Source organism: Chiloscyllium punctatum, chromosome 17 (genome assembly GCF_047496795.1).
Source record: "Chiloscyllium punctatum isolate Juve2018m chromosome 17, sChiPun1.3, whole genome shotgun sequence".
In the NCBI taxonomy this organism is placed as follows: domain Eukaryota; kingdom Metazoa; phylum Chordata; class Chondrichthyes; order Orectolobiformes; family Hemiscylliidae; genus Chiloscyllium; species Chiloscyllium punctatum.
This window is the reverse complement of record NC_092755.1, coordinates 85,018,494-85,043,558: the sequence shown is the minus strand read 5'-3', so window position 1 is coordinate 85,043,558 and position 25,065 is coordinate 85,018,494. Positions and strand designations below refer to the sequence as shown.

Sequence of the window (25,065 nt, the reverse complement as noted above, 5' to 3'; positions counted from 1 at the left end):
TTGTCCACTTTTGCTGATCCTAAAGGATTGTCAACTTAAAGCAAAATAATTTAAAATGCGGCCAAAGAGAGGAAAAAGTTTGGGATCAGGAACATCTCAACAATAAACGCAGAAGAAATACCCTGAACTATGCCAAAAAATTACATAACTAATTAAATGATTTGATCACAACATATTCTGTGAAAACTGCAAAAGGACAGTCATATTTGTTGATTAAGAACAAAAAAAGCTACTGTAACCCCTCAAGGCTTATTCTGACTATTATTGCAGGAATGTGATAAGGTCAACAGTAATACACCTCCCATACACTGTTAAAACCTGTATCAACAACAACCAGACAAAAGTAGTATTAGGCGTATGATCTTCTATTCATATAGCAAGATCATTGCTCATTTGCAAACTTCAAAATGATTAATTTCACCCTGTCAACTTGATCTACAACTGCAGAAGTGAGAATAGAAATGTGTACGAAAGAAAATGTGTATTTTTGTACTGCTTTAGCTCCAAAACTGACATTACAACATTAGTGTTTCTATTCACTGATGCAGATGTAAGCCACATTTCAGTGTGGACTCTGAATGCTGGACATCCACTGCTATCTAGTGGTGGTAAATAGAAATAGCAAAAAAATGCTTTGAATAACTAGGGGCAGCACACTGCAATGTATGCAATGACAAAGAGAAGGGCTTGTACCACACTATGGTCAAGTAATCAGCTGGTTGGCCTAATTGGTTGGATAGCTAGTTTGCAATGCAGAGTGATGTCAACAGTGTGTGTTCAATTCCTGCACTGGCTGGGGTTCCTTCTCAAACTCTACCCTTGCCCTCTTATTGCCACGTTAGGGAGTGCAAAATCAGACGGCATAGGTTTAAAGTGAGAGGGAAAAGATTTAAAAGGGACCGAAAGGGCAACTTTTTCACACAAAGGGTGGTGCATATATGGAACGAGCTGTCAGAGGAGGTTGAGGAGTTGGGTACAATTACAACATTTAAAAGGCATCTTGATGGGTACATAACAGGAAGAGTTTATAGGGATAGGGCCTAATGCTGCCAAATGGAACTATCTGGTCAGTGCGGACGCATTTGACGGCAAGGTCTGTTCCCATGCTGTTTAACTCCATGGCTCTATGAGTTAGTGCTTTACCCAGATAAAATTGCATTCAGGGAAGAACAAAAACTGGCCTTTCTAACCAAGTGCTGAATGAACTCTGGCAATTTTAGATTTGAGTCACTTGCTATTGGAGATTCGAGTTATAGGTGCTGATCTTTCAATTTCAATAGAAATGTAAGCTAAATTTTAAGCTACTTTTATAAGTCTTTTGCAGAAAAGAACTCGAAGTATTATTCCTTTAGTTCAATTTGCCTCCACATTGTTTATGTGAATGAACTTGGCTAGGGAACATCTGACAGGACTAAAACCACAAAAATTTAGACTAATCTATCCAAGGCAATAAGGATAAACAAATCAGTTACAGAAGATTTAACTGTTGACCATATGCCATTATTTATTAAATTTAACACTTAGGGCTTGACTTTTATTTAAAAAATTCAATGGGCCACATTTGACGAGCAGGACATATGATACATCTGCCATGAGTTATACATGCGTTATACTCATATACTTCAGCTCAAAACATTTTTGCCCATTTAATCAATGTGTGCGCAAGCTGGTAGCAGCACAACAACGGAAACAAAGCAACTGGAACCTGAGTGATCAGAGAAAGCATTAGGGCATCTCCACAACCAATGAGGTTTCAGGATTATACCAAAACAGCCAGAGAAGAAAAATGAATTAAAGAATTCAATGCATAATCAGATGCCAGAAGGGAAGGAGTGACTGGATTAACATAGAACAAAGATAGAAAGAAAAAGCAAATCAAAATCTGAATATTTTAAGATTTCCCTAAAAATTTCAAAACCTGAAGAAATTTGAAAGGATATGATGCAATGGCTCAGTTATGGCAATTGAGAGTTACAAGTTAGCAAGGAAAGACCAAAAGAGAGAACTAAGAAGAGCCAGGAGGGGACATGATAAGTCGTTGGCAGATAGGATCAAGGAAAACCCTAAGGCTTTCTATAGGTACATCAGGAATAAAAGAATGACTCAAGTAAGATTAGAGCCAATCAAGCATGGTAGTGGGAAATTGTGCATGGAGTCAGAGGAGATCGGGGAAGTGCTAAATTAATGCTTTTCGTCAGTATTCACACTAGAAAAAGACAATGGGGTTGAGGAGAATACTGAGATACAGGCTATTAGACTAGATGGGATTGAGGTGCATAAGGAGGTGGTATTAGCAATTCTGGAAAGTGTCAAAATAAGTAAGTCCCCTGGACCAGATGGGATTTATCCCAAGATTCTCTGGGAAGCCAGGGTGGAGATTGCCGAGTCTTTGGCTTTGATCTTTACGTCGTCATTGTCTACAGGAACAGTGCCAGAAGACAGGAGGATAGCAAATGTTGCTCCCTTATTCAAGGGGAGTAGAGACAACCCTGGAAATTATAGACCTATGAACCTTACTTCAGTTGTGGGTAAAGTATTGGAAAGAATTATAACAGATAGGATTTATAATCATCTAGAAAGGAATAAGTTGATTAGGAATGGTCAACATGGTCTTGCGCTCACAAATCTTATTGAGTTCTTTGAGAAGGTAACCAAAAGGTGAATGAGGGTAAAGCAGTAGATGTGGTTTATATGGATTTCCGTAAGGCATTTGATAAGGTTCCCCACGGTAGGCTATTGTACAAAATACGGAAGTATGGGATTGGAGGTGATTTAGCGGTGGGAAATATTCATCCTGGAGTTCAGTTACTAGTAGAGTACCGCAAGGATCTGTTTTGGGTCCAGTGTTATTTGTCATTTTTATATATTACCTGAATGAGGGCACAGAAGGATGGGTTAGTAAATTTGCAGATGACATTAAGGTCGTTGTGGATAATGGTGAAAGATGTTGTAAATTACAAAGCGACATAGATGAGCTGCAGAGCTGGGCTGAGAGGTGGCAAATGGAGTAATCTGGGCTAATGCTAAGATTCTTGGTAGTGTAGATGAGCAGAGAGATCATGGTGTCCAGGTACATGGATCCCTGAAAGTTTCCACTCAGGTTGGTAGGATCGTTTTGAAGACATATAGTGTGTTAGCTTTTATTGGTAGAGGGATTGAGTTTCAGAAACATGAGATCATGCTGCAGCTGTACAAAACTCTGGTTTGGCCGCACTTGAAATATTGCGTACAGTTCTGACCACCGCATTATAGGAAGGATGTGGAAGTTTTGGAAAGGGTTCGGAGGAGATTTATTAGGATGTTGCCTGGTATGGGGGCAAGGTCTTATGAGGAATGGCTGAAAGACTTGAGGCTGTTTTCGTTGGAGAGAAAAAGGTTGAAAGATGACTTCATTGAGACACATATATTCTGGTTCAAGGTTTCTTGAAGTATCTTTCCATTTTTTTCATTGTTTAGCCCTAAATATAAATTATAGAAATCTTTCCTGTTTAAAGTTGAGTCCTGAGGCTACAGCACAAAACCTCTTTATGCCTCCTGAGAAGTGAAAAGATTAGTTAGAATGGGGATGTATGTAAACATTCATAGCATTGTTTGCCAGTATAGTTTATTAGCATAAACTCTCAAAATTACAACACTTTAAGATCCACTAGGAAATTATATAACTTATCCCAGTTTTTGGGTTGAAATGTTATTCATTGCATCTTTGCCATAAAATGCCTCAAGAAACAGAAAAGGTTCATAAGGGGCATGTGTTACATGTTTGAAATGCTGAAATATCCGATTGTTAGAAATGGGAACTTTTAAAAAATTTTGTCCCCTCAGGTAGGATGTACAAAGCAATTCTGTTGCCGGGACTGAATCAGCCCATTTAGTAGAGACCTGAAATCAATCCTTATGTTTCCTGTTCTATATTCTTTTTAATTGGTATATTGACAATTTTTTTCCTTGGATGGTAATGACTAGCACGAGGGGACATAGCTTTAAATTGGGGAGTGATAGATATAGGACAGATATCAGAGTAGTTTCTTTTCTTAGAGAGGAGGAGGAGTGTGGAGCGTACTACCTGCAACAGTAGTAGACTCGCCAACTTTAAGGGCATTTAAACGGTCATTAGATAGGCATATGGACGAGAATGGAATAATGTAGATTAGATGGGCTTCAGATTGGTTCTGCAGGTCGGTGCAACATTGGGAGCCAAAGGGCCTGTACTGCGCTGTAATGTTCTATGTTCTAAGTTAAATTTCACAGTTATAATAGTTCATTTTTGGTGCCAAAGATTGGCAGTCATGAAGTCAGCATTAAGATTAACATTGTAATTATTAGCCGAGTAACTGTGACAAATCCTTTTGTATTTATTATGCCAACGCAACTATCTCTTCACATTTAATACCTGTCAATGGTGAAGCTGTTAATCAAATTCTTTGTTCCTGAAGCGAACACAACAGCATTATGTGGACAGTAATATGTAGATATAATTGTTTAACCATGTGTCTACTGCGTGCCAGGGTATTCTTCTATTTATGCAATAATGAGAATTCACTGTTATTTTGAAAAAAAAAGTCTGGCTGTTTATAATTTCGCATTAATTATTTGTGGGTAGTTACACCTGGAGCAGGAGCAAAGCGAGCGCAGGTTGAGCCGCTGAAGCAAGTTGTGTCCGGAGTGTGGAGTGGGAGCAGAGAGAACACAAGCTGAGTCCTCGAAGCGAGTCACAGTCTGAACTTGGAGTGGGAGCAGAGCGATCGCGGGCCGAGCCCCGGAAGTGAGTTGCGGCCGGAGTCTAGAGTCGGAGTAGAGCAAGCGGAGAGCCGAAAGTGAATCGTGGCTAGAGCGGCAGCAGAGCGAGTGTGGGCCGAGCTGGGAACTGGGTTACAGCTGGAGCCGAAGTGGGAGTACAGAGAGTGCAGGCCAGCAGGGGAGACAAGTCCCAGACAGAAGCCAGCTGTTGGAGGCAGCGTGGCTTCATATTCTGAAGCCTGACAGGCAGTGACTCATTGAAAAAGGACTATAACTGGAGTACTCTCCAGATACTTTTTATTCTGATTCTGGACTTTTTAAACTCTGTATTCCCATGCTAGACTTCTTATTAACTATTTCAATTCTGTAAAAACACAAATTATCTATACCTAGATGGCACCTAGTGATGACAATACAAACTTTTACTGCATTCATTCAAGTAGGACTCACTCATGACAATAACATGATGTAGTAAGTGCTTTAAGTGTCAGGTGCCACATAATAGTTAAAGTTGCTATAGGGCTGTTCTCTTATTAGACGTGGTGGTGTAACCTGATGGTTACCATGCCTCATGTGAGGAGACAAGTACAGAAAGAGTCCTTCATGGTGATCTCAGTCAGTGTGGGAAATGAACCCACGCAATTAGCATCACTTGGCATCACAAACCAGCCAACCAGTCAAATGAGCTAACCAACCTCACACAATAGTTACTATCTGACTGTAATGATATTATCCCAGGTTTGACATTCTGATAAATCACTTAAAATTCCTTCAGATTTTTCCACTATTTTTCCAAGTAACAAACTTCTAATCTTCAAAGGGATCAATTAAAAATAAAAAAATCACAATAACAAAACTCTATTTAATCATTAAACTGTTCCATAGTACTAACATTTGACAACTTTCTGTAGAGCTATTATTAAAACTTTACAATTAAATATAGGAACTTTGGTGTCTGATTGCTCATTGGAATGCATCAAGTGACATAGAGGGCCAGTTTCTTTTGTGTTAACTGACAAGAAGTATGACTCCGACAGAAACCTTTCAATTTGTGTGTTTGATCGCACATCTTTGCCTGTCTGAAGTTACTGTGGGGGAATTTGCACAGAAATAATGAAAGCAATTTTTGTACCATTGTATTTGAATATTTATTGTGCAGCATTGATGGAAAAAATTTACAACTTGTGATTTTTCTTTTCAGTGTCCATCATTTTGATTTTGTCAACAGCCAGACTCTTTGCTGACACATTTTCAGTTCATCACATTTCATCTGAGAAACAACAGACGAGGAGGAAAAGTACTGGCAGTTCTTCTCAAAAAGTACCCAGTAGGCAAACGCTATAGCTTTTCTAATGGAATGAACCATTGGGAATACTGGATGCTAATCTGACTTCGACATTTACTGTTTTAAGAGGTTAACATTTCAGGAAGCTATGCATTACTCTCCTGACATCTTGATTTATCATTAGAAAGACTGTGAAGTACAGAGAATATTATAATATAAAAACACACATTGAGGCTATATTGATGACATCACTAAGACTACCATACAAAAGCTCAACGAGTGTCTTGCGGGACATGTGTTACTCTTAGAAGTAATTGCTACCTTTAATCATCCTGATGCAAGATGTCCAAGTTTCTAAATATCCCTTCACAATGGATTAGAATTACAGACTGAGTGAAGTTTGTCAAAATAGAATAGACTTTTATTTGCTTTCGGTTAAAATGACCTTTTACTGAGGTCTTCTGACATTTCAAAAGGCATTGGGAAAAGAAATCTCCTACTCAGAACCCAAGTCTACACTTCAGCATTTTACAATTCAAGTTTAAATGGCCTGCACCAATAGTTGCTCAAACTAAATTAAAAAGGGAATTTTTTCCATCTCACTACTAAGTTAGAAAATCCCAAGCCTGGGAGCAGTCACAAGATTTGTAAACATGGTTGAAAAAAGCCTGCTGATTACGGAATTACAATTGCTGCACAGTTGTATTTACCTTGTAAATAAAATATAGTCAAACAATATAATTGAATACACAGTCTACAGACAGCCCCTCACATAAAACTAATCCACACTTGCCACATTATCCATGGATACCTAACCCTTGTGAAAATAGAGAACAGCACCTAGTAAACTGCTTCTCTGTTGCTTTGAAAAATGAAGAAGACAACATTCATACGTATTTAGCTACCCAATAGAGTTATAATGTAGAACAACCCATAAAGCTTTGCAATTTATACTTTCAGTTCACTAGCTTCTATCAGATTTTTACTTTTTTGTTATATAGATGGAGTTAAAGGATAGAGGAGAAAAAAGGCCAAATTTTCTAGTTAAAAAAAGTGCAGATTTATTTTCAAAAACTGTAATTTGAACCAGTTTTCTGACAATGCACAATAAAAGCCAGCAATGACTTGCTGTCCAATTCACTTCTGTTACTCCCCATGACTTTATTCCACTTCGTGCTTTCGGTAAGAAAATTATATTAAACATGGTCAGCTCTATCAGATCTCTCATCCATTGGAAACACTAATATTGGAGCACAATACAACTTACAGGCACACAAAGGTGAAGTCAATTTATTTTAAAACCAGTATATGCAAATAGAAGGAAATGTACTTAATGCAGTAATTCAGCCTTGGCCCTTCCAGAATTTGTGTTTTGAAGGAATTAGAAAGGTTCAATGGGCTTTGCAATGAGCTACATATGATCCTAGATTTTCTGGCCCCTCATAAATAAATTTGAATAATCTGATTTTTTTATGCTCCACAAACAATAATTTCATCAGAAGTTTTGTGACAGCTCACCACAATCAGACATATAGTAACCAACTTACAGTAGCTGATTAAAAGAGTAGTCAATATAATCATTAGTTTTTAAGACATATGGTAAGATAACTTTTCTCTTCCTGTATTTTACACCAGGAAGTCAATGTTCATTAAATACTGTTACTGTCCATGTTATACATCTTAACCAAGCAGCTTTGCAGTTCCAATAAACTGTTCACTGCAGATGCATTAACCTCTCCTCCCCTCGTTCTGTTTGAAAACGCAAAACTAAATGGATTATTTACTCACGTTTTCCCAGGTGAATCTTGGAGCCAGAAAATATCATCACTGGAAATGCCAAGTTTAGCACCTGGAATCTTTAACAAAGAAAATGTCCATTTTACTCATTTTATAGCAAAAAGAAGTATTGCTTTGTATTTCTGTCTGTTCCAAGAAAATAAACAGCCTGTCAGACAAAGTAGCTTTGATGAAAGACAATGAACAAAGAATTAAAAACAAAATATTACTGGTGCTGGAAATTTGAAACAAACACCGAGAATGCTGGAGAAACTCAGGAGATCTGGCAGCATCTGTGGAGAGAGAAACAGAGTTAATGTTTCTGAAGAAGTCGCACTAGACTTGACACATTAACTCTGTTTCTCTGTCCAGAGGTGCTGCAAGACTTCCTGACTTAAGAAATATTATTTTCCATTCTAACTAATTTAACAGTAATATTTTAAATCAGAAATGCATTTGTAAATCAACTGAGTTTTAACAAAAACAAAAACAGCAATTGCTGGCAGCATCTGTTTAGAGACAGAGTTTACATTTCAGGTTCAAACTGCGTTCTGAGGAAGGGCCACTGGATCTGAAATGTTAACTCTGATTTGCTCCACAAATGCTGCCTGACCTGCTGAGCCTTTCCAGCAATTTCTGTTTTTGTTTCTGATTTATAGTATCTGCAGTTCTTTCTGTTTTTATTGAGTTTTAACAAGCTAATCCTTCAAACAAGCTGTAGATCAGTTGGCACCAATGTGAAGCAGAGCAACAGAGATTGTAAGAATGACTGGACTCTGATCTCAACCAAAACATTTGTTACAACTACTTCAATATACCTCAATGCACCTGGATTAAGGAGAGAAGAAAACTGAGTCAGAATTTTTCCTCAACCACTCTCTCATCATCCTGGATATTAAGATGATTTAATGGATGCTTTGAATATTTTTCAAGATTCTATAGCCTCTGGAACAGTTCTTATGGATTGGAAAGTAGCTAATGCAACCCTATTATTTTAAAAAGGGACTAAAGAGAAAACTGGGAATTATACACTAGTTGGCCTGACATTGGGCTAATGCTACTGTTGATCATAAATGATTTAACAGCAGAGCACATGGAAAACAGAGGTCGGATCAGACAGAGTCAGCACGGATTTACAAAAGGGAAATCATATTTGAAAAATCTACTGGAATGTTTTGAGGATGTAACTACTAAAGTTGATTGGGTGGTAGTCAGTCGATGTTGCTTGGGTTTTCAGAAAGCTTTCAGTAAGGTCCCACATAAAAGGTTAGCACGTAAAATTAAAGTGATGTGATTTGGGCTACATGGATAGAGAGCCAGCTAGCAGACAGAAAATAAATAGTAGGAAGAAATGAGCCTTTTTCCAAATGGCAGGCAGTGACTATTGGGGCACTGCAGGAATTAGTACTTAGACCACCGATTTCACAATATATATTAATGATTTAGAAGAGGGAATTAAATGCAGTATCGCCCAAGTTTACAGACAACACAAAGCTTTGTGTGATTTGGAGAAGTGGAGCAACTGGGTAAATGCACGGCAGATGAAGTGTGTGAGGGATGTCCATATTGGGAAAATGAGGAATCTTAAATTTGACAACATTGCTAAGTTCAATAGGTTATAAAATAGATACATGGTAAAAAGATTCCCTTTCCCCATATAATGCATATCACAACCCCAAACTTGACAGTTTCATTCAGACATTTTAACAACAGATGGTAGGAGAAGAAAGAAAAAAAACAAATCACACAGGGATGTGTAAAATGTGCTGTTTTGTTTTTGGAAGCTAAGTCTGTGAAACAGAAACGTAAAATGCATTGAGTAGAAGCATTATTTTCTTTTTTCTTGGTTCTCTTGTGCACTGTTCATAGCGGAAAGGTTAAGCAAGTAACCCATTACCAGGTTTCACTATACCAGAACAACACAGAAACAAAATATTGTGAATGAAATAGAAACAGAAAATGCTTGAAATATTCAACAGGCCTGTTAGCATTGGCAGAGAGAAAAAGAAAAACAGATCCAATGTTCCACTAAAAGTTCACAAATCAGATTCTATGATTCTAAAGGATGCCCAGTAGCAACACGATCTGGTGGCACATCCACATTTCCCTCCCTATAGATAACCATTCATCTTACACTCAGTACCTCACAAGGGTTTAAATTGTAATTGCAATTAGAAAAATAAAGAGGATTCTACAACCTAAATACAATAAAACTATTAAAAAGCAAATTATGTATCACGGATTGGACAACAAACAATTCAAGCTTACATCCAAGGGATATTTTGGCCTGCCTCCAGTTGCAATCACAATGTTTTCAGCAGTCAGAATGGTCTGCAAAACAAATCCAAATTATTCCAAGTCAAATTTGGTAATATAACAAATAAGAAAAGTTGGTAAGAAATACATTGTAGTTTATCAGAGTTAAACTTGCCACAGGAATGAATTGCAAACATAAGCCTCACAGTTGTTTAACCAATGTGCATATAATCTCAGCAAGTATTCCAGTTCAGTCCTGAATGAGTGTTGCATTGCTAACAGAGTTTGAGAACATAAGTGTTGGTTGTTTGACCAATCAAGCCTCCTCCACCTTTTAGAGTCATAAAGATGTACAGAACGGAAACAGACCCTTCTGGTCCATGCTGACCAGACATCCCAACCCAATCTAGTCCAACCTGCCAGCACCCAGCCCATATCCCTCTAAACCCTTCCTATTCCTATACCCATCCATATGCCTTTTAAATGTTGCCATTGTACCAGCCTCCACCACTTTCTCTGGCAGCTCATTCCATACATGCACCACCCTCTCTGTGAAAAAGTTGCCCCTTAGGTCTCTTTTATATCTTTCCCCTCTCACCCAAAACCTATGCTCTGTAGTTCTGATCCTTAACCATTTTGTATGTTTCAATTAGAAAAACCTTAAATCTTCAAAAGTCCAGGGAATATGGGTCTAATCTACTTGATCTCGCAACATGTTTCTATTGGAAATTTGACTGTTCACATAGTAAATAAGCTGCTGGTATAAACTGTATGGGGGTTGGTTAGCTCAAACCGAGGCTGGATGGCTGGCTTGAGATTCAAATGACACTACTACATGGTTCAATTTTGTATTGGCTAAGGTCAGCATAAAAAGGCTCAGCCTGCTCACCCTCTCCACTCACCTGAGATGTGGTGAACTTCAGTTAAACCACCAGCAGTTTCCTCTAATGACAGCAGCCCTATGGTCTGCAGGGACTGTGGCAACTTTATGACATAAACTGGTCATACATTAATTATGGCTAGTTTGTTAACTGTTGTAATATAGCAAATGTACAGAAGCAATATTTCACATATGAAATAAACATCTGAGTAATGCTGGAAGATAAATTGTCTCATTATTATCTTCCACTTCACAATTGCAGTCAAGGATTTAGTCATTTTTATTTATTCTTCCTCCAACATCTTTTCATTCCTGAACATTGAAACTGGCCCGGACTTTGCAGTCACTGGCAGAGCTTCTGTTGTTAAAGAAAGCAGCTCAGAAAGAATGAATGATATCCGACCTTTGAAATCACCCCCCCCCCCACCCCACCCCCAACTTCTTGAGGTTTGTTTGAATCTGTTGCCACGTGAAGGTGACTTTAAATTTGCAGAGGAGACAATAATCAGAACATATATATGGAATTATGGGAGCTGCAATATCATGACAAAAATTTAAACAGAAATTTAAAATAAGTGAACATTTTCATCATGATAGAGAAATAAGACAATCTGAAAATGTAACATTAATTTCTCAGGTTGAGGCTGCTCAGCAATAACTTAAAAAGTCTGTGACATCACAATAAACAACGTGTAAACTTTGCATGGGATTTTGTATTCCAATTTATTCTTTCATGGAATTTCAGTGTCACTGGCAATGCTAGCATTTGCTCCATATCCTGAATTGCCTTGAAATCAGGGGACAGTTAAGAGTCAAACATATTGCTATGAATCTGGAATCATGTGTAGGCCAGACCAAGTGAGAATGGCCAATTTCCATCCCTAAGAGAAAAGAGTGAACTAGCTGGGTTTTTACGACAATTGATGATAGTTTCAGACTCAACATTACTAAGACTAACTTTTGATTCTCAATTTTATTAATTGAATTTAAATTCCAATAGGTGGTTGATGAGATTTCAACTCCTGTCCCCAGATCCTAATTTGGGTCTCTAGATTATTGTGACAGGTGGTAATGAGGCAAATTCTTGTTAGTCTCGTCATTTCTAATTGATTGTAATTAATTGAGATTGGAGGAAGAATAAACAAAGATTACTAGATTTCTAATTGCAATTTGTGAAGTGGAAGATAGTAGCGAGACCATGTATCTTACAGCATTAATCAGGTGTTTATATCATTTGGTTACATTGTTACAACACTGCGTAAGCCGTCCTGCTTAATTTAAACCAGCAACACAGAAAAGATTTGTCCCGTGCATTAACCTGTGAAAATTCAAGACCAAGAACTTGGTAAAGGAAAAATAACAATTTTATTTCTTAAAGTATCACAAAGAATAATTAACTAACAACTATTTACAACTCCTTCCTCTAACCTATCTTTTACTTTCTCTTCTATAATATTAGTCCGATAAAACCTCCAATTAAGATTTACCAAAATCCAACTTTTCAACAACCAACCAGACGTTGACTCTTCTTTACTTTTTCTTAGGGATTTCTGCTTCACAGGTCGTGGATCGAAAAAAGATACCTTTAAGAGAGCTACTGTCTGGGCAGTCTGCAGATGTCGGTGGCTTGGCAGTTCTCCTCCTAACTATTCAGTTTTCCCAGTCGTATACCCCCAAGGCATCGGATGGTGTCATTGGCTATTAAGATCGTCAATGTAATCAATTCAAACTTGATTGGAGTTTGGTATTTTTTGGAGTATAATTTAAACTGATTGGCCTAATTAAAATCTCTTTTGTCATTTCCAGACAACCAACTAATCTAGCTTTCGACCAAGTGTTACATTATTCAAAACACTTGGTGCTGTGTCAGGTAGTTCTGCTCACTTTTAACTCTCTTAAAGGCACAGTACACCTATACCTTCATAACAACATCAACAGGGCACTCTGTGAGGAAGTAGCAGACCATAACATCTGGGAGCCAAAGTAGGATCTTTAGCTATCAAGTCTGCTTCGCAATGATCATGGCTGATTTGATAATCCTCAATGCCACTTTCCTGCCGTATCCCCATAACTTGAGATTCTTTTACTGGTTAAGAATCTGTCTTGAATATATTTTAAGACCTAACTCTTTAACCCTCAACAGTAAAGAACTCCACAGATTCACTAGCCTCAGACAGGAAATTCCTTCACATCACTATCTCAAATGGGCAACCTCTTACTCAGAGATGATTCTCTCTGGTCCTAGACTCTCCCACAAGGGAAAAACCTCTCCACATTTATGCTGTCATGAATAGAAGTGACCTTACATGGTTCAATAAGGTCTCCTTTTGTTCTTCTAAATTCTGACGAGAACAATTCCAACCTATTCAGCAATTCCTTAGTGGAAAATTCCTCTATACCCGGAATCAACCTATTGAACCTTCTTTGGACTAACTCCAACACCAGTATATCTTTCTTTAGAAACGTTGACCAAGATCATTCACAGTTTTCTGGCTGTGGTCTTAATGCCTTGTATAGTTTCTGCAAAACTTCCTATTTTTATATTCTGCTCCTTTGAAAAAAGACCAACAATCCATTAACCTTCCATATGAGCTGAACTTGAACATGAGCTTTTTGTGATGCATGTATGAGGACCCCAAATCCCTCTGCGCTGCAGTCCTCTGCAATAATTCCTTTTTAAAATAATATTCAGCACTTCTACTCTTCATACCAAGGAGCATTACTTCACATTATAGTCCAACTGTCAAGCTTTTGCCCATTCATTTAACCTATCTACATCCCTCTGTTGACTCGGTGACATTCTCATTATTTTCCCACCTGTTTTTGTGCCATCCACAAACTTGGCGATAGTCCATGCACTTCCAACATCTACGTCTGTACTGTACAGTGTAAAGAGCTATGGTCCCAGCACTGATCCTGTAGCACTCAACTAATCAGAGGTTGCCATCCTGAAAATGCTCCCCTTACCTCAACTCTGTCTTTTATTAGTTAGCAAATCTATGCTACCAATGTCCCCAACACAATGAATTCTTATAAGACCACAAGACCTTACTAAGTAGATGTGCATATATATTTTATTTAAATGCCATTTGGAAATTCATATATATTACATCTGCTGGTTCCCTTTTATCGACCATGCTTGTTACCTCAAATTTATTGGGCATTATTTCCCCTTCATGAAACCATGTTGATTCTATTTGATCACATCACATATTTCTAAATACTGTTATTCATACTTTCTAATGGATTTTAATATTTTCTTAATGGCAGAACTAATTGGCCTATAATTACTGATTTTTTTTGGCTCCCTCCTTTTCAAGTAAAGTTTTCCAGTCATCTGGGATCTTTCCAGAATCTAAAGATTCTTGTAAGATTACTACCAGTGCATTCGCTACCACAGTAGCTACTTCCTTTAATATCCTAGCCATCAGGCCCGAGGACTTATCAGCATTTACTCCGTTAGGGTGACTCAGTACTTTTTCCACTAGTGATAGTTATGATGTTTATTTCCTCCCACCTGTTAACTCTTTGATTATTAAGCATTTTTTTTTGCAATGATATTAATATTCTCTACCATGAAGACTGATGCAAAGTCTATATTTAACTTCCTTACTATTCCCTGGTTTCCCATTGTTCTCCTAACCTTGTTCTCGAAGGGATCTCAGTTAATTTAACTTCTCTCTTCCTTTTTCTATACGTGTAAAAACCCTCTTACTGTCTGTTTTAAATTACTTACTAGTTTGACCGCACTTTATTTTCTCCCTCTGTACTTTATTTTTGGTCAACTTTTATTGACTTTTAAAATTTTTCTAATCCTCTGCAATTGCAGAATCATTAAAATCAACTTCTGGATTATCAAATTTAACTGCGTATGTGCAGACTGTACAATTGCTGTCAGTTTCATTGAAACAATAACAATGGACAAGACGTTTTGCCTTAATTACCACTGCAGTTTTTTTTAAAAAACCCTTCTGCTCCCAAATCAGGGAATTTGAGTGACTTAAAGTAGTAAAATGTTTCCCTCTTAATTACTCCTAGACTCTATTCTACACATACAAACACAAAAGGCAGGAAAAAAACTGGGTGAGCAGTTGCTCTTCATAAACCTGCCTTGCACTACCAACAAGACAAAAGTTGTGTTTATATAAGAACCTATGAAAATTTTAATCTTAGGGCCTGACAGGCATGGTTCCACAATTTTACAAAAATTGGTCTTGCACCTACTGCCCAAGCAACAAATTTGGAAACTCAATCAACTGCAAATAAATCACATTTCCATCTGCTACCATAAATATTTTAAAAAGTATTAAATGGTGATGCAAATATTGAAGCACAGAAGTTGTACCTTTTCACCTTGCTTGGATTCCCCTTGGACGGTATGTTTGTCTAGAAAAACACCTTTGAGATTCATATATTTAACCTTCCTGCCAAAGATAAGGAGAGGTTACATAGTCTGTTCTGAAAATGAAATAAGCCAAATGAAATTTAATTTCAAAAGAAAAGTGTTGAAACTTAAGTTGCAGAAGAAACAGAAAAGGCTGTGTAAGTGCCATTTAGAAACTGCAAAGTGATATGACGCATATTCACCTATCTTGAAGTTGCACTAGATGTCCCCAGTTTAAGGATTTCACATGGCTTTGAACAGCTTGAGCCATTGTACTCCTAAACAGGAAAGGAAACCATTAGTTACTATCATCCCAAATATGAGCAAAACACTTTGGATAATCAAAATCTGCAATGAAAAACAAAAAATGATGCAAATACTCAGTATATTAATCAACACTTGTGGAGAGATAAATAGAGTTAACACCTCACTCTGGTGACCTTCCACGAGAACCATCATCAGCTAACATCAATGCAATGCTTACACATTTCATCGATCCTAACACTGGAATCACATTCCTCAATTTAAATCATGAGATTATAGCATCAATAAAACACTGTTCTAATTTCAAAGTATCACCTGTAATGCCCTGTGAGGCCAGCCTCTGACACCTTCAAATGTTGCTGATTGCAGTAGACTAAGGGTGAATGGTCTTACTCTAGGTAACGTGCATTGAATTCACGTACAGTGAATACTAGTTTATTGTTGTTATGCCATTATTGTTGTAATGTAGGAAATTATGCAAACTCCAGCTAACAGAAATGATCAAATCATATATATTTTAGTGATGTTGACTAAGGAATAAATATTGGCTGGATACAAGGAAGAACTCCTCTATTCGTTTTTAAAATAGTGTCACTGGAGGCAATAGATTAGATTATTAGAAGTAGATTAGATTACCTACAGTGTGGAAACAGGCCCTTCGGCCAAACAAGTCCACACTGACCCTCCGAACAGCAACACACATTCCCCTACATTTAACCTTTCACCTAACACTACGGCAATTTAGCATGGCCAATTCACCTAAACTGCACATCTTTGGACTGTGGGAGGAAACCAGAGCACCCGGAGGAAACCCACGCAGACAGGGAGAATGTGCAAACTCCACACAGACAGTTGCCCGAGGCGGGAATTGAATCCGGATCTCTGGCGCTATGAGGCAGCAGTACTAACCACTGTGCCACGTTACTGGTAGCGCAGTTTAATGTTTCATCTAAAACATAAACATGCAATTATGTAATGTCTTCATAATCTCTGGACATCCTAAAGCACTACACAGGGAATAGGATACTGTTGAAGTGTAGTCCATTGTTATAGTTAAACTTCCTCTAAACTATGTGGCAACATTCTGCACACGGCATTTGGCGAGCCAACTCAGATCAAAAATGATTGCGACTTTGGAAGTCAGCGCAGAAGGACAATTAAGAGGGAATGCTGGTTGTGTTGCAGGAAAAATCATAGCCAATTTGTACACAGCAAGTTTCCAGAAACAGCAATGTGAGAATATTCAGATAATGTGTTTTTGCAGTGTTAATTTAAAGCATCTTACAAAGCAGATATCCATTTGGCTCATTGAATCTATACTGACATTTTGAGAGACTGAAGATAAATATTGTCCAGGTCACTTCTCCTCAAATTATTGCCAGGAGATTTTTTTTTTTTTACACACAACCACGTGGGAGAGTAGACAGGTCCTCTAATTAATTTTTCTTTTAAAACAAGAGGCCTCTACCTTCCCCATTACAGCAGTTGCATGTCAACTCTATTCAGGTTTTCAGAACAGAACTGTAACTCACAACATTCTGACTCAATGGCAAGAGTACTATCCTTGAGCAAAGCCCATTAACCAGGTTTAACTTTCTGGTCACAGCGGTCAAATGCAAGAAGAAAGCATATAATAAATGGCAGGACCCTTAAGAGCATTGGCATCTTGGGGTGCAAACCTATAGCTCCCTGAAAGTGGTAACACAGTTGGATAAGATGGTAAAGGCAGCATACAACTTGCTTGCCTTTTACAGTCAGCACACGGAGTATAAAAGTTAGCAAATCAAGCTGCAGCTGTATAAAGCTTTAGTTAGACCACATCTGGAGTACTTTGTGCAGTTCTGTCACCACACTGTAGGAACGCACAGACGTTTTGCAAAGGGTCCAAAAGTGGTTTATCAGGATGTTGCCTGTACTGAGTGTATTAGCTAGAAGGATAAAATCACACAACACCAGGATATAGTCCAACAGGCTTATTTGGAAGCACTAGCTTTCGGAGCGCTGCTCCTTCATCAGGTCGTTGTGGAGTATAAGATCATAAGACACAGTATTTATAGCAAAACATTAGTATCATACAGTGACATATTGAACAACCCTGCTTCCAAATAAACCTGTTGGTCTATAACTTGGTGTTATGTGATTCTTAACTTTGTCCACCCCAGTCCAACACTAGCTCCTCCACCTCATAACTATAAGGAGAGATTGGACAAACTTGGATTGCTTTTGCTATAATAATATGGAGATGCCAGTATTGGACTGGGGTGGACAAAGTTAAAAAAGTTAAACATCACATAACACCAGATTACAGTCCAACAGGTTTATTTGGAAGTGCTAGTTTAGATTGTAAGTTTGCTTGCTGAGCTGGTAGCTTTGTTCTCAGACGTTTCATCACCATGCTAGATAACATCATTAGTGAGCCTCTAACGAAGCACTGGTGTTCTGTCTTGTGTGCTATTTACCTTGGTCTGTTATGGTGGGTGATATCACTTTCGGTCCTGATTCTGAGAGGTTGGTAAATGAGGTCCAAATCGATATATTTGTTAATGGAGTTCTGGTTTGAATGCCAGGTCTCTAGGAATTTCCCTGCATGTCTTTGTTTAGCCTGTCCCAGGATGGATATATTGTCCCAGTCAAACTGGTGTCTCTATTCGTCTGGTCTGTTGCTCTTCATTGGCTTTGTGTTCTACTGTGACATCTAGGTAGGGGAGTCTGTTGTTGTTCTCTTCCTCTCTGGTGGGCATTATACCGGTAAGGATGTGTATGGATACTAGTGACAGTTGGTAATGTCTTTTGGTGGCTAGCTGGTGCTCATGTACCCTGGTGGCTAGTTTCCTGCCAGTTTGTCCAATGTAGTGTTTGTTGCAGTCCTTGCAGGGACTTTAGTATATGACATTCATTCTGCTGGTTGTTGGTACGGGGTCCTTTAAATTCATCAGGAGCTATTTCGGTGTGGTGGTAGGTTTGTGGGCTACCATGATGCCTAGGGCTGGAGTTGTCTGGTCATCATCTCAGAGATGTCTTTAATGTATGGCAGGTGGCTAGAGTTTCTGGGCGTGTTGTGTCTTCTTGTTTAGGTCTGTTATGTAAGAATTGCGGAATGCGCTTATCGAGTGACCGTTGTTCTTGAATATGTTGTACAGGTGTTTTTCCTTGGCTTATTATCGTTCCTGGGTGCTGCAGTGCTGTGGCTTGTTTAAATAATGTCCTGATGCAGCTCCATTTGCAGGCGTTGGGATGATTTGTCCTAAGGTTGAGTATCTGATCAGCATGTGGGGCTTTCCTATATACGCTGGTCTGTAGCTCTTCATTGGCTTTGCATTCTACTGTGACATTTTGGAAGGGGAGTCTGTTGTTGTTCTCTTCCTCTTTGGTGAGTATTATACTAGTAAGGATGTTGTTTATGTGTTTGTGGATTTCTTCTAACTGTTGCGTTTCGTGATGACAAAGGTGTCATTCACACAGTGGACCCAAAGATTGGGTTGGGTTATGGGAAGGGCTGTTTGTTCTAACATCTGCATAACGGCTTCTGCTAAGAGTCCTGATATTGGTGATGCCATAGGCGTCCATTGATTTATTTTTAGGTCTTGCTGTTGAAGGTGAAGTGGGTTGTAAGGCACAGGTCTACTAGTTTGAGGATGCTGTCCTTGCTGGTGGACTTGGTGCTGTCAGGTGCTTGTATCTTTGGTTCATCTAGCAGTGAGGCCAGAATTTCTTTGGGTAGGATGATTTTTGTTGATGTGAATAGGGCCGTCATGTTCAAAGAATCCATGACCTCGTCATCCTCAACCTTATTGTCTTTGATGGTGTTAAGGAATTCCTAGGTGGAATGGATGGAGTGGCTGGAGTCTTCTACTAGGTGTGTCAGTTTGCTTTGCTAGTCTGTATGTTGGTGTACCGGGAAGTGAGACTATAAGTCTGAGGGGGGGCCCCTTGTTTATGTACCTTTAGTAATCCATAGAATTTGTGTTATTCAAACCGGAACTCCATTAACAAACATATCGATTTGGACCCCATTTACCATCCTCTCAGTAAAAAGAACCGGAAGTGATATCATCGACCACAACAGACCAAGACATATAAATAGAAAGCAGGACAGAACACCAGCGCTTCATCACAGGCTCACTTATAATATTACCCAGCATGGTGACAAAACTTCTGAGAACAAATCTACCAGCTCAGCGAGCAACCTGAGCTACAAATCTTCTCCAAAATCTGAAGTACTAGCTTTTAGAGCACTGCTCCTTCATCAGGTAACTGTAATCAGGTAAGCTACCTGATGAAGGAGCGGTGCTTTGAAAGCTAATATATCCAAATAAACCTTTTGGAGTATAACCTGGTGTTGTGTGGTTTTTAATGTTGCTAGAATGTCAAAGGCTGGGGTTGCAAACTGACAGAAGCATATAAAATTATGGGAGGCAATGATACAGTGAATAGTCAGAGTCTTTTTCCAATATCAAATATGAGGGAAGTATTGGTTTACAGGTCGTTCTAAGATAACACGTGCTTCATCAACACGAATTGGCTAGAACGCAGTTGATCAATTGTGGACACTGTTTGGATAACGCAAACTTTGAGGATCAGGTATGACTATTTTCTATTGTGATCTTCTATAGTGCAATTTTCTACAGCAGTTTTTTGTAGCATGGGGTTGCAGAGGAATGCCTGTCAGGTGAGAGGGGAAAAGTTTAAAGGATATGTGTGAGGCAAGTTTCTTTTGATTTTACAGAGGGTGGTGGGTGCTTAGAACACACTCTCAGGGGAGGTGGTAGAAGCAGATACGATAGCAATGCCTAGACATGACCATGGAGGGGAATAGAGGGATATGGATCATATGCAGGAGATGTGATTAATTTTGAATGGCATCATGCTTGGCACAGATATAGTGGGCTAGAGGGTCTATTCCTGTACTGTACTGTTCTTTGTTCTTCAAGCAACCTAATAGCTATTTGCTTATTTCAAGTGGGCAGGTCAGAATGACTTCCCTATCACATTACAAGAGATGTCAAGCAACACACATTGCAAACTTGTCACTACATTTAGGGGAAAATTATCAAATGAACATTCTTTATATTCTTCTCATTTTGCAAATCTAACTGGTGTCTCCCTGCCCAAAAGAACCTTCAGGTGCCTGGTGACATCATCAGTTTGGTGCCACACAAACTCAAAGACAGATTAACTTTTCCATTTGACGTCTTTAAGCAGAAACTCCTTAGAAAATTGAAAAAACTTCTTTAAAAACTTTTAATCTTTGTTGTTAGTTCATGCAAACAGCCAAAAATAATGAGTTTTGTTTTCAAATCTTCAAGCTTGTTTTTTAAAAAAAACAAATACTAAGATTATTATTCTAGGTTTTATTGTCTACTGATTTTTGGATATCAAATGTTATTGAGATCTGCTGACATTAATAGCAGAAACTTTCTTCAAGGCTAGTTAAATTGTGTGGCTTCTCTCAACAGAGAGCAATTTTTGCTTTGTACTGTTTGAAATGGCGTTCTGCAATCCTATGGGCTGAAACTCTGACATGCTGCGGTGTACTACTAGTGAGGCCACCTCAGATGCCTTTTACAACAATAGGAGCAACTGATGAACTTCTTAAAATCTAGTTTGACTTTTTTTTAATATTAGCAAAGAACCATTCCACTGGCTGATAACTTCAGAAATGCAACCTGCAGTTAAGCCTGTCATTTGGCTAATATTTACTCAATTGCAGAAACTGCATATAGAGTGTCTCAGTTTTCTTAGTCTCAAGAGGGAGAGTAACTGTAAGCAAAGATTACTCTGCAAGTCTGCCAACATATGTGGTAACAGGACTGAAACTTTAAACCTGAAACAGTTTTCTAACATTTCCTATTTACACTTCCAGCATGTGCAGTATCTTGCCAAATAATAAATTACAGTTACCAGCATTCAAAATTGCTGTCAATATATTTTCTTACTGCTAACACAGACAATCCCAGAGATCCTATGATCTTCATCCTGAACTTGAATACATATTATTTTAGGATATTTAGTGTGAATAATATAACTAAAATAGTATGACGGAAATAGGATACATTTATCATTTGACCACAATAATTCATAAATAATATGCCACATTTCACAGAAGCATTACAGACCAGATTTAAGAAATTGAAAGGAGAACAGATTAGAAACAAGAAATTGATAGAGCCCCTTGTATAGCACTTAGAGCGTAAAATCTGTTACAGAACATTAAAACAATTCATTATGTAGTCTCCCTGCCCCCTCTCCTTCCTCCCCCTCCTTCTATCCTCTCCTTTCACCCTTCTCCTTCCTTACCTCCTTTCTGTCCCTCCCCCTGTCCTTCCCCCTCTCCACTTTGTGTCTGTCCTTTGATGTAAAAATGAATGTTCACAGAGTATTTCACTCTCATTAACACACGGATGGATAAGTGGCAAATAATATAACTGTCTGACATTATCTCTAGCGAGAGAATCTAACCATCTCCCCTTGACATTCAACAGCTAAAACCACCACCTTTTGATACCTCAAAGCCTGCCACTGCCAACAAAGGTAAAAATTAGGAGTGTGATGGAATATTTACCTAGATTTCTGGAGCTCCAACAACACTCAAGAAGCTTGACACAATCCAGATAAAATAACCCACTCAATCTGCACTCCACCCAACACCTTTAACATTCACTCCCCATAGGATGCACTACAGAAACTCACTAACTCACTTACTTTGACTGCATCTTTCAAATCCACAACTTGCATCACTTAGAAGACAGAAGATGTATGGGAGCACCACCACCTGCAAACTCCCCTCCCAACAACACACCATCCCGATTTGGAACTATATTGCCGTTTCTTCACTGTCGCTGGGTCAAAATCTTGAAATACCCTTCTCTACTTATACAGCACTGTGATGTATTTAGACCATATAGATTGTAATGTTTCAAAAGAGCAGCTCAGTACAACCTTCTCAAGGGCAATTAGGGATAGGCAACAAACGCTTGCCTTGTCAGTGATACTCACATTCCAACAAGGAATAAAACAAGTTGTTTGGAGAAGCAGAATGTCACAGAAGGTACCTTAATATCTAACACCTGATTCGATACGCACATTTGATCTATGTTACAAAATGGAATAAAGCAAAATAACATGGGGTCAACTCCATAGGACGGAGAGGAGGAGAAATTTCTTTACTCAAAATGACTGTGAATCTTTAGGATTCTTTGGATGTTCAGTCGATGAGTACATTCAAAACAGAAGTTGATTTATTTTGGAAAACAAGGGAATCAAGAGATAGAGTGATATTGGTGGGGAGGTGAAACTGAAGTTCAGTCATAATCTTGTTGAATTGCAAATAGTTTCTCTCAACTTCTACACTTAGAACACACAGGTAACATTTCTAATCACACAACTGTGCAAATCAAAGAAGGTCTTGAGAAACACAGATACTACCTAGTAGGTGACCCCCATGCAATGTTAACACTCTTGAAACAAAAGAGCTTTAATGTAGTGACAGTCTTAGTCTTCAAAATCCCAAGTGGCTGGTCAGCAACAATAATGACACTCATCTGCAATCCTGGTTAAGTAAACCATCCAGCCAATGCTGGCAACTCTTCTTGAACTGATATTACACAAGAGAAATAGTTTATTTTATGCAAAGAAATGTCCGGGAACCAAAGGAGACATTTTTTGTATTTGGAAGAATCCTACTAACTATGATTTATGGCAAATAAACTTAAAAATGAGCAACTTTTATGGTTCAATGACAACATTGCCAAGTTTCAATTACAATAATTCACATAGACATTAGTTCTGTGCCCTCACAATCAGGCCAGGAAGTCATTTAAATGCATCACTCCACCCAACTCCTACCAATTAATTAACAGAAACAGAAGTAAAGGATGTCAGGAATATCATAATTCTTCATAACAATTTAATTTTGTTTTTAAATGGTGTTGCTAGTGAAACACTTTAATTAAGGTACATGTCATGACCAATAGTTTTATGCTAACCACACAAGCTCCTAGCCATCTGGGAGTGTAAACATTAATTGTCCTCCTCATTACCCATACTGCACAATAAATCATAGTCAACTACATGGCAGCACTCCAGATGCAAGGATAGGGGAAATTATCGCTTGCACAAGAGGAAAAACATTCTAGTTACCAAGTACTAAAGTTGTCTAAATTACTTGCATTAACTTATGGTTTTCATAATAGCAAAAAAAAATGCAGACTAGATGATTCTAAGTTGTGCTGAGTTAATGGACCCAGAATCACGCAAAGGATTGGTCAAGTAGTTCAGAACCAAGGACAGAAACTCATTTCATATTCAGGTGAACTGCTACCCATGTTACCACACATCAGCACGTGTCCAGGGACAAAGGGAAGTGGAGAGGAATAAAAGGAGCCAATTGCACATCTTCGCCTGTAGGTTTCAGGTTAACAAGGTGAAGCTTACAAGAAGCTGGGAGAGGTTTAAACGAGCTGGCTCTAACAATTCAAAAACACAACTTATGAAGCAAAAACTACCAAAGTTGCATTTATAACAGAAATAAACTGCATTTAGATGGCCCCGGTCACATCCAAATACCATTCAAAAACTCTTCACAATTAACTGTTAATGGATAGTATACTTGTATTAGACTGCAGAGCTATAGTAAATGAGAAGAATGACCAATTAATCTGCTTATGATACTGTTGTTTTAAATAAGCAATGTTGGCAAAGCAACGAGAACTACCTGTTTTTCTTTGATTAGTACCACAGGATCTTTCATGCACCCCTGAACTGCTGGACATCTCATTAAAATATGGCATCTTAGCCGATGCAGCACTCTCACAATACTGTGCTGAAGTGACCTCCTAGATTGTGCACTGGCACTCAAGGCTTTTTTTTTGGAAGGGGGGCTTGAGATCTCAGTATCTTTTGACTTTAGGGTTAGAATTTTTCTGAGTCATGCTGACACTTGCTGACTTCAGATAGAAACCAAATTATACCTTGTTGTTTCTAAGCATCATTCCCGATGAACAGGAGAGAAAGCAACACTCTCTCAGGTTTCTGCCAAAATGTCTATTCAGCAAATACCTTGGAAGTGTGAACAAATACTTAATTCCATGATCCTCTTAACTGGAGTAAAGACTACTTGCAGTCATAGAGATGCACAGCACTTCAAAGTTTGGAAGAAGATTTGTAGCTCGGGTGCTCGTTGTTGTGGTTCTGTTTGCCGAGCTGGGAATTTGTCTTGCAAACATTTCGTCCCCTGTCTAGGTGACATCCTCAGTGCTTGGGAGCCTCCTGTGAAGCGCTTCTGTACAGCGCTGAAACAGACTCTTTGGCCAAATCGCCCATGCCAACCAGATATTCTAAATAAATCTAATCCCATTTGCCAGCATTTGCTCCAAAATCCCTCTAAAACCTTCCTATCCATGTACCCATCCAGATCCCTTTAAATATTGCAATTGTCCCAGCTTCCACCCTTCCTCTGGCAGCTCAGTCCATACATGCACCACC

The 25,065-nt window shown here is 38.5% G+C and overlaps 1 protein-coding gene across 2 annotated transcripts in view; it reads right to left on the bottom strand.

Moving 5' to 3' along the window:
* Positions 1 to 25,065, bottom strand: part of txnrd2.2 (thioredoxin reductase 2, tandem duplicate 2) — an 84,357-nt gene that overhangs the window by 43,638 nt on the left and 15,654 nt on the right. For both annotated transcript variants that reach the window (XM_072587769.1, XM_072587770.1), the window contains 4 exons: positions 15,522 to 15,596; positions 15,280 to 15,358; positions 10,067 to 10,129; positions 7,811 to 7,878 (listed from right to left, as the gene is read on the bottom strand). In XM_072587769.1, the coding sequence (XP_072443870.1) occupies positions 7,811 to 7,878; positions 10,067 to 10,129; positions 15,280 to 15,358; positions 15,522 to 15,596 (285 nt within the window). The remainder of the gene's footprint in view (positions 1 to 7,810; positions 7,879 to 10,066; positions 10,130 to 15,279; positions 15,359 to 15,521; positions 15,597 to 25,065) is intronic.